Raw genomic sequence first — 10,821 nt, forward strand, 5'->3', positions numbered from 1 at the left:
GATGAGGTTATTTGTTGTAGATACAAAAACCTTTGGCATGTTGAAAACTGACTATGCAAATGTAGCAGTTTGAAGCTGGGCCATTGGTTAATAAGGATGTTAGTTTTTGGTTAATCAATGCTGTGTTCATTTTTGTGTTGTTTTTAAAGGTTGGTGCTCAATATATTAATTACGGAGAAAACAGTTTCTAAACAAAATGTCTTTCAAAACTGTGTGAGGCATCAGCTCTTTAAAATGAGAAAATGCTCTGTAAAATATACTTTTGAATTTGGTGTTGGTTTCCTGTTTGTGTACTGTAGGAAAACTCAACCCTGTGCTACCTCAATCTGATGTTTAATGATATTGGCGCCAGTGGAGCAGAACTGATAGCTAAAGCATTGCATGTAAGTATTAATCGATATACTATAGTAATTTTGACAATAGCATCTGATTTGATATTGTGTCTTGCGATGGACATCAGCATCAAAGTTAATCTGAAAAACACCTTTTCTTTCCTTATATCCAGTATTTGTTATAACAAAGAGATTGCTTTGTCTTCTCAAGACAGACTGTATCTCTGCTACTTTTAGATCATCTTTCAGAAGAAGAGAAAACTGCCCTCTGCAGCCATTGATATTTATTGATTTCAGCTATAAAATAGCTGGAGATCTCTTTGTGAAAATTATTAAACTGAAAAATAAAACAAAAAATTTCATCAAAATTTGATGGGGCAAAATTTCACACAATTCCATACATAGCCAAGAATTTTTTTATTTTTCCATTATGTTCTGAAACTTGCTAACTTTTATATGCCTATTTTTGTCTTTGTTTTTAAATTTTCCTTTTTTTGTGGTGACATTATTTGCCTTGACATCAGTTTGTCTAGGACATGACTGTATAATCTCACATAGCAGCATTATAAAATGTGTTTTTTGTAATTTCATATTTAAATTACTCATAATGGATTTTTCAGTGCAATTTCTGTTACAGTGACACCGAGGAATTAAAAAATGAAAATGATTGTGTATACACTACAGCTAGGGCTTGATCCTTTAAATGCTTAGGGCCTGATCCAATGCCCACTGAAGTCAATGGGAATATTTTCCTTGACTTCAGTGGACTTTAGATCAAGCCCTTAGTTTGCCAAAAAAGAGGCCAATCTTGCAATGATCTGCACACAAGCTTAACTGTCTGCACATGAGTAATTCCACTGAAGTCAGTTGACTTCAGTGGGCTTTGATTACTCATGTGATAAAGGCAGATGAAAGACCTTCAAACTTCTAGTATTCTAAATTAAAAAATTCAGCTATTAGCTAAATATGTGAAATGACAGGCATTATAATAAAATATAATGATGAATGGAATTAACTCTATTTTTAAGCAGTTTGGACACAAATATCAGTCTGGAATTCTTTAATAAACATATGAAAATTGGTAGATTATAGTGGAAGCACAGATACCCATAAATCATTCAGAGCCCTCCCACCCTTACAAACCCTTATGCTCTTGGTAGACTTTACTCAGGCAACTAGTCCCAGTGAAAAGATAGGCAGTTACTTAGTTACTGTTAGCAGTTGGCTGTATTCCTTACAGAAGATGACATTTTGTCTTTATGCCAAAGGAAATCCTTTTAAATTTTCTTGCCTAGAGGAATGAAACGCTCCTACACCTGAGAATGACTGGCAACAAAATTGAAAACAAAGGGGGGATGTACTTTGCTTCAATGCTGCAAATTAATTCGACCTTAGAGAAGTTAGATCTTGGAGACTGTGATCTGGTGAGTAAAGTAAAATTATCAACTTAAACTGCAAACTAATAGCCTTTCAAGTGTATTATAAATAGGGTGAACAGTTAGCAACTGTGAAAAAACGGGACAGGTGATGGGGAGTAATAGGCGCCTATATAAGAAAAAGTCCCCAAAAACGGGACTGTCCCTTTAAAAACAACCCTAACCTTAGCCCAGAGAACACTCTCCTCCACAACCCTCACCCTAGCTCAGTGAGGCCCACCTAACCTTAGCCCTGATAGCCCTGCATTCCACAACCCTATCCCGAACCTGGGGAGCTCTGCTCTCCATACCCATGATGTTACTAACAGTCTTACCCCATAAACGAGAAGAATTTTTCGTAATGTATCAGATTCTGTTTATTTTCAGCAGGTCTCATAGTAATTCATGCCAATTATTTCAGTTCCATTCTCTTAACATCCTTTGCCTGCTGATATCTTCAGGAAATGTTTGTATGGATTGCAATACTGCAGAGGCAGATGACCACTGAATATCTCCAACACACATAGAGCTAAAAATAATAGTATTTCTAACTCGTGTCAATTTGATATTTATGATCTTCTAAAAAGACATTCTGTAAGGAGGCATGGTATCTTTGGTATGTTGCTTTATTTATATGTTGAACAGGTTTTTCTAAAAAGTTTCTGTTTTTGTTTTCAGGGTACACAAAGTCTAATAGCAATAGCAACAGTTATGAGCCATAACAAAGCGATGAAAGCACTAAACCTAAACCGTCCTATACTGTACAGCCAAGAGGTATGTGTATATACTGTAGGGTCAGTTCAATTAAACAGATATACGCATACAGAGAAGCAATACTGATAGCTTTATGGAGGCCTATAATGGTCTTGGACTGTGTGACTTTCTGGGGCTTCTTTATATGCTTGTGTGAGAGCTGCCAGGGTTGTTTTTTAAGTCTTTCTGCCCAAGGAAGAGAGAACACCAAGAAAAAGGATTGTAGACAGACTCAGGAGCCAAAATTTTCATACCTCCTTGCCTAGGGTTATGCTCCTGAATCATAATTTAGGCACATGAAGAAACAGCCTTCTTTTCAAAGTGCTCAGTTCTTAATCTCAATGGAAGCAGTTGGATGATCAGCCCTTATTTAGGGGTTGTCTAAATGGGAATTGCAGAGTAAGAGTGGCTTTTTTTGTTTAGCTTAAACTCTTTGCTAAGTGACATAAACAGAACCAAAGAAATATCACTCTTAAAATGAGGTAAGTATCCATTTGGGGGTTTCTGACAGTATAACTACATCCGTTTAAATTCACACCTTGGCTTTTACTGAAAAAACTTCCCTGTGTAGACAACACCATAGGTGCCTAACCATGGATTTAGAAGCCTAATTTTAGTCTCCTGCTTTTGAAAAAAATCTGGACCAGAATAAACACCACGCTATACTAAGGGCCCAATCCAACACCCACTGAAGTTTATCGGAGTCTTCCCATTTGTTACTCCTCTCTGGTCTGTAGGCTTCTCCATTGTGTCTACCTGACTGAAGCCCCATATAAATTATTGTCTTAACCAAAGGTGATAACTTTGAAACCAATTTGCTGCCTCTTATAGAGGCAGGATATATGTTTTTTCTATAGTTAATCCCTCTTTCAAAGACTTCTGCTCTTCATAAAATAATTGTTGATACCTATTTCTGTCACACCATTGACGTCAATAGGAATTGGATCAAGTCCTAAAACGTTGTGTCATGGAAACTTGGAAAAGAAATGATCAAGGTAGATGAGAGAACTAGTAGTTGTTAGAGTACTGACTTGCCTGAGATTTACACTGCAGGGGTATACAGTTCCTTAAATCTGCAGCCACATTTTGGTAACTTTCACTATTTTCCCAGCGATCACAATAAGCAATTGTTTCCTGATTTTTTGTATATCAAGTTGTAATACATCAGAAGGAAGATGAGTTAAGGCCAAATTCTGCTCTTGGACATCTACCGTTGACTGCAGGGAAGGTTGAACTTGTTCTTGGAGCCAAACACCGAAGAGTGGTGTTTGACCCTAAAAACTGATCTGACGTTAAAATTATAGTTTAACTGAGATTTTATTTTTAGGAAGAGACCACAGTTCACACAGCTCTAATGATGAAAAATAACTCTTGTCTTATGGAACTGCATTTGTGCAAACATGAAATGAAGAACTTTGGTGTGGAGCGTCTGTGTCATGCATTGTATGAAAACTGCAGCCTGCGATATCTTGACCTCAGTTGGTAAAAGATTCACCCTCTGTTTTTGTTTAAATTACACAAACATAGAGTATATTGTTGCTGGTGAAATTTGTGCACAATGCAATATCAGTATAGCAGGCATGAGAGGTATTATATGATATTGATACCATTCCCTCCAGAAAAAATGTGATTTTTCTAGGTGAAATGGAGAGTTGAGGTGGAAGCCGTAGTTGGAGGGAGTGCAACATTATTAAGGGATAAACTAGTATTTAGCCACAGCCTTGGCTGTGAGGATGGTGGAGATATGCCACCACAGAAGGAGCACCAGAAAACATTCTGCCTCGGGGAGGTGCAGTGCCCTCTGTGTATATGGAGGAGCAATTAATAACACCCCTTTAAGGGGTGCAGCATCCTCCACCCTCCCCGGCCTGACTGGTCAACTCTGCTATGACTCTGGCTACAGAAGGAGCAGAAGAGAGGTCTCCCTCTCTCCCCTCCCCTGCTGCTTAAGGGCTATGCCATAGTCTAATCCTAAATTTACAAGCTGCAACCTAAGTGGTCAGCTATATCTCATTAAATCATTTTCCTGCCTTGCAGGAGCCTCAGGCCTGAGTGCATTTCAGTCCCTCCTTTTTTTCTACCCATTGTCACGCAATAGTTTAGTCTCCTGAGGGCTTTAATACTTTGGTCTAATTCTTGTTGTTGGGCTTGGTGTGGGGGTAGGGTAGCTAGGTGGTGTTGGTGGCCTGTGATGTAGAGGATGTTAGACTAGATAATCTGATGGTCCCTTGTGGCCTTAAATTCTGTAGTACTGTACACTTGAGTGAAGAAAGAGCACTTACTCTACGGTACATACTAATCAGACAGTGTGTGAAATTATGCCACTCTACAGAAGATGTAAAAAATCAAACATTGGAAAAATACAATATAAGACATTTAGGACCTGATCCTGTTATCCAGCAACTATTGGAAGTCCCTGCACATGGATTTCTAGAATGGGTTCTAAAAATCCCATTAATCTGTTAGCTTGTGTTAATAGTTGCCAGTTTGAGTAAAAATCTGGTTAGAGTACATGTATTGTACATTGCTTCAACAGCTGTAAATTTCAGAACAGTTTATTCAGCAGCCTATGAGGCATTTTCTGCCTAGGAAGTAATACTGCAGGTTTCTCAATAGTATCCCCCCTTTAAAAAAAATATTTCTCTTTCAGTAATAAAATAACTCGTGATGGTGTGAAATTTTTGGGAGAACTGCTGAAACGGAACCAAACTCTGGAAATCCTAGATCTTAATTCAAACAGGATAGAAGATGATGGAGCCATCTATCTGAGTGAAGCCCTGGCTTTGTACAACAGGACTCTTCAAGCGTTAGTATAGATAAAACTCCCAAAAAGAGATTGCAGGTGTAACTAGTGGAAAATCGGAAAATGTGACACAGCAGTATATGTATATGTAATACATCACTTTTTTACGCTAGTGATCCAAACTGCAAAGTCAAACAGTTTCCAAAATCACACATAGATGGGGACAGCTGGGGACACTGATGATGACAGTCCCATGGCTTCACCTGGGCTCTGGCAGAACCAGTGACATGCCAGTCCAAGGAATGCTCCCTACTCTGCAAAGCAAACCTGAATGTCTGGACTGGCTGGGTTGAACTGCTGGGTCAATCTGTGGGAGGGAAGTCACATGGACTCTCCGCTCTTGGGAGGAGGGATGCTAGAAACAAGAAAGGCTAGGGGCAGAGGGAAGAGAGACAAGAGAGGGAGAAAACATGAAGATGCTCCCTTCCCACCAGTGACAAAGCTCTAGTAGTTTCCCTATCTAGCTTCTGACCCCTAAATTTGATCATCCACGTGGCAAAAGGAGGCCAAACTCTTTACCACGTCAGTGACTAAACCCTGGAACACTACTGCTGCCGAGCCCTTCCCTTCATGGCAAAAGTCCCAAACTCTCTCCTCCCTCCACCAGGCACACTTCCAAGCTGCTAAATTTTCTGGTTTACCCTTCCTATGGTCAATTCTACTAAAAGCCCTTTTTTCCATTTTACTTGGTTTCCCCTCTCCCCTTGGTTTAAGTTATTTGTTGTTATAGAACAGTAGTTTCTGTTGGAAATGTTTTTACTGCTTGTTCTCATACTTTTGATATTTTAGCAAGTTCTTCTTTTCCCCTTATGGATGAATCTAAAATTAATTTGATAGTATTTTCCTCTGTATTATATTTGGTCACAGTACACATCTCAAGTCACTCTAATGAACATTGGTGGTCAGCTCTGGGTCTCGCTTCCTTTAGGGCTGGTCTACACTAGGGGGGTGTCGATCTAAGATACGCAACTTCAGCTATGTGAATAGCGTAGCTGAAGTCGAAATATCTTAGATCGATTTACCTCGGGTCTTCACGGCGCGGGATCGATGTCCGCAGCTCCCCCGTCGACTCTGCTACCGCCGCTCGCTCCGGAGTCAATGGGGAACGCGTTCGGGGATCGATATATCACGTCTAGATGAGACGCAATATATCGATCCCCAATAAATCAATCGCTACCCACCGATAGGGTGGGTAGTCTGGATGTACCCTTAGTGTCTTGACTGTCTAGGCTTTGCAGAGGATTTGCAAACAAAAATCCTAATTGCTGCACTCAGTGCCATTTAAGTCAGTGTGACACACTGCAAGAATAAGGGTCTCTGAGTGTTGTTTCAGGTCTTAAAAAGGATTTTCTTGAAGCCTTTTTTTAGTTTATTTCAGGTTCACCAGGAGATTGTCTAATCTCTCCTACAGGATATATTTTGTGTCTTGCAGAAAACCATACCTTTGGCTAGATGTAAGCACTGATCATACCTGTTTGCCTGAAGCCATTAGTTTTGGGGAGTAAAGATCAAAGGGTCTGCTAGGTGCCTCTGAAAAACTTTCAGGTTCACCAATACAAGAATACCTCTCCTAGCTCAGGATCAAAGTTTAACTTGGCTAGAAGCCAGGGCCATGCTTCAAAACAGACTAAATATGAGAGCTGGCCACCAAGCATAGGGTCACCTGCTTTGAAGAAATGAATCGTCAAAGTCTTTGCCACCCAAATCAAGGAAGTGCCTTGAGGAATATTAGAATTATATAGGACTTAACAGATTTGAGCTATAAAAATAATTTTTGTTGCTGATTTGTTCCAAATACCATACTTATGAGGTAGGAATCAAATGGCTTGGAATTTACTTATATAATTTGTTGTTGTTTTATTTTTTCTGTTTACTAGGTTAGCAATAGTGAGCAACAATATAAGTGGAAAAGGACTTGTTGCTCTTTCGGATTCAATGAAAACAAACATGGTGCTTTCCTACATTTATATTTGGGGAAACAAATTTGATGAGGCCACCTGTGTCGTAAGTGTTTTCTTCATCATTGACCTTTTCCACAGCTTATCTTCATTTTATACAACTAATATGCTCACTAAAACTATTTGTAAAACTTTTTATATTTTATTTTATTGTAAAATTATGGTAGTTGTGGCATGGTCTTCTCATACCAAGCAATTATGGGACAGTAAAAATATACAAATGATTAAAATGCCATTGAGTGCTGACCCAGTCTGCATCATCTTCTACTGTTCTGCTTTGGACTTTCTAAGCCTCTGGCAGGTAGAACATGTTAGAAGAATGTTAAATTTAAATCCTTTGCATTTGTTCATTTCAGGCATTTTCAGACTTAATTAAAACTGGCCGCTTGAAACCAAATTGTACAGACGTGGATCCGTATGAAGTGGATGGGCATGTATATCTTGCAGAACTCTCTCATGGCCTTAAAAGGCATTACTATTGGACACCAAGTTATGGGGCGGTTGATAACAAAGATGCTAATGCCAGTCTTGCAATAGGAGCAGTTGCAGAACATTTGTGAACAAGGTAACAACTTGATGCATTTATATCTATCAGCGTGTGGGTTTTTCTGTCTTATTTCTTTGTAAGTCAAAATGATAGTATGTAGTTTCTTGAAGTTATTTTGGAGTGCGCCAATATACATTTGAAAAGTACTAGAGATAAAACCAACTCAAACTGAGGCCAACATGAGGTTTTTAACAAAGTAGTATATGTTGTTGCTGTAGGCAGTGGTTCCCAACCTATTTAGCATTGTGGGCCATATATGCAGCTCTCTCTGTATATTGTGTGGATGCAGCCCACAACACATACTACCTATATAGCCCTGAGGATGTCATATGGGCCACAGCTGTGTGCTGATTGAGCTGCAGGTTGAGAACCACTGCTGTAGATAAACAGAAGTTCGGTAGATGATGCCCAGACTATGATTAAAGGACTCTTATGATGAAAGTGCATGGGTTTAATTGCTGTCATTTTTTATATAAGGAGACACGATGCTCTCTCTCTCAAGCGTCTGTTTTCTTTCTGTGCCCACTCATTTAGTCAATATGATCCACCCTCCCACAGAGTAACAGAGGAAGAACAACCAACTATGACAGCAGTACTTTGCACTGATATCTTCCACAGGTACAGCAGAAAGTTGTGGGTTTTTTTAAGTGACAGATTATACTGCCGTTAAATAGAAAGAGTGTACATTGGCAAGAAAATCAGGCTTCTAAAATAAAGCAAAATTGTCAAGTAGCTACAGCAATGCATTTAAAAAGCAACTATGTATTATTGTTAGTTGGACTCTCAGTGCCACAACGTTGCTATCCTAGCGCTATGGGACTACTTAGGGCCCTACTGTATCAGACAGAAATATCCAAGAGGGTATTGATACTGATTGTGCGTGCACAAAATTAGCCTTAGCCCTGGAAGTGGAGAGAGGGATATTGGGGTTTTGTGCCTGTTTAGATTAGGGTGACCAGATGTCCTGATATTATAGGGATGGTCCCGATTTTTGGGTCTTTTTCTTATATAGGCTCCCATTACACCCCAACCCCTGCCCCGATTTTTCACACTTGCTGTCTGGTCACTCTAGTTTAGATACCATGCAGATCAGAATCACTGTAATGACTTAAGCCAGTGGTTGATCTGCTCCAGTATCCTGTGTCTCAGTGTCCATGAGAAAGATGCATATTGGCCCATAACAGACAGTTATGGAATAGCCTGCTTCCAAATAGAGTTTCTTCTTACAGTTAAGTATCAGGGGGTAGCTATGTTAGTCTGTAGCCATAAAAACAATGAGGAGTGCGGTGGTACCTTAAAGACTAACAGATTTATTTGAGCATAAGTTTTCTTGGGTAAAAAACCCCACTTCTTGGTTTTCTACCCATGAAAGCTTATGCCCAAATAAATCCGTTAGTCCTTAAGGTGCCACCGGACTCGTTTTCCTACTGTTAGGTAGGCCTGGTCTGCACTACAGTTAGGTTGACATAAGCCAGCTTACGTCAACCTAATTATGTCAGTGTCTACACTACAGTCTTGCTCCTGCTGATGTTAAGTGCCCTACTACACTGACGACATGCCACCTCCACAAAAGATGTAGGGCTTATGTCGGCGTAGTTAGGGTGATGCAGTGGCTGTTACTTACATGGGTTGTTGGTTGTCTTGTCAATTTCATGGCATGAGCTGTGAAATTGACAAGCAAGTTGGATAGCTAGAGCCCAGCTGCACCCATTCCCTGGGAGACCTGGCTATCTGGACGCCGGGGTGAGGAGCTGGGAGTGCAGCCAGGCTCCCAGCAGGAAGCTGCCAACAGAGTTGAGAGACCAGGCTCCCCATGCTGCCCCTCTGGTCGGTGGAAGCGCGCCTACTGTGCCAAGCAGGGTAGTGTGGACATGCACCACCACAGTAATTACTGTGGTGGCTGTTAAGTAGACCTAATATAGGTCGACTTAAGTTTCTAGTGTAGACATACCCTTAGTGGTAGGTTTATTTTAGAAGTATGAGAGTATGTTTATATTCTTTGTCAAAATCTTAGATCATCCTCCCCTTCTGCTGCACATTTATGTTCAAAGTACTTCCACTGATTAAATTAACAACTTATGGATTGTTAATTAATGATTAATGCTAATGATGGATAATTTTATTCATAAAAATAATGTAAGCTTAAAATGGGCTGTGATAAGTAACCACGACTCTGCCAAAAGCAGTGTTTTAATTTTAATTGGTTTGAGGAGAGCAATAACATCACAAACAAAATGTGAAAGGATAAATGGCATCCATTTTGAAAATAAGTGATGTGTATTTTCAAAGAGCACCTTCACTGCACCTCATTATTTATTTTAACAGTAAGAGCCTTGGCCTGTGACAGCATTCTGTTCTACTGACATTCACCAAAAGTTGTCCACATCTCTAACACCACTAATTCCTTCATATACTTTTTATGAGAGTGTGCTATAAAATGACTACTTCTAAATCTATTATAGTACTTATTTCAGCAGGTTTCTTCAAAATAAAATAGCCAAAATAACAAATTCTGCCTGAGGACTAAGTTATCTTGTATACTTCTGAATTAAAAAATTACTATAGGCAAGAAACTACTACTTTATTCCTGTGAATAAACTGTAATAGCTAAAATGCTACATAGTTCTCATCTTTGGAACTCCAAGCACTTTACAAGCGGAAATTGAGGCACTGGGACAAGATATGATTTGCCCAAAGTCACCCAGCAAGTCAGTGGCAGTGCTTTAGCCAACAGACTCTGTCTCCATAGAAAAAAATACAAGTGATATTTAAAAAAAAAAAAATTAAGATAACCTCTGTAGAAGACATTCACTGCAAACTAGTTTATATCTGCTTTAAAACATGGGGGTAAACTTACATTGTTTTCCACAGTGCTTTGAATCTTTCACAGCTCAAAATTAATTATAGTAAGTAGTACACCTCTACCCCGCTATAACGTGACCTGGTATAACATGGGTTCGCTGCGGAGCCCTGGGCCCTTTAAATCACCACTGGAGCCCTGCCACCACTAACC

At 39.5% G+C, this 10,821-nt stretch overlaps 1 protein-coding gene across 11 annotated transcripts in view; it reads left to right on the forward strand.

Moving 5' to 3' along the window:
• LRRC34 (leucine rich repeat containing 34) overlaps window positions 1-10,821 on the forward strand; it is a 40,176-nt gene that overhangs the window by 10,154 nt on the left and 19,201 nt on the right. For 6 of the 11 annotated variants that reach the window (XM_039487377.1, XM_039487368.1, XM_039487376.1 and 3 more), the window contains exons 6-12: window positions 300-383; window positions 1,628-1,756; window positions 2,426-2,521; window positions 3,828-3,982; window positions 5,151-5,306; window positions 7,181-7,307; window positions 7,618-8,252. In XM_039487377.1, the coding sequence (XP_039343311.1) occupies window positions 300-383; window positions 1,628-1,756; window positions 2,426-2,521; window positions 3,828-3,982; window positions 5,151-5,306; window positions 7,181-7,307; window positions 7,618-7,821 (951 nt within the window). In that variant the 3' untranslated portion in view covers window positions 7,822-8,252. Of the gene's footprint in view, window positions 1-299; window positions 384-1,627; window positions 1,757-2,425; window positions 2,522-3,827; window positions 3,983-5,150; window positions 5,307-7,180; window positions 7,308-7,617; window positions 8,253-8,342; window positions 8,394-10,821 lie in introns of those variants that run through there. The other 5 variants (XM_039487371.1, XM_039487372.1, XM_039487375.1 and 2 more) reach the window with 3 other exon arrangements.

The sequence above is a fragment of the Mauremys reevesii genome, linkage group 9 (assembly GCF_016161935.1).
Source record: "Mauremys reevesii isolate NIE-2019 linkage group 9, ASM1616193v1, whole genome shotgun sequence".
NCBI lineage: Eukaryota > Metazoa > Chordata > Testudines > Geoemydidae > Mauremys > Mauremys reevesii.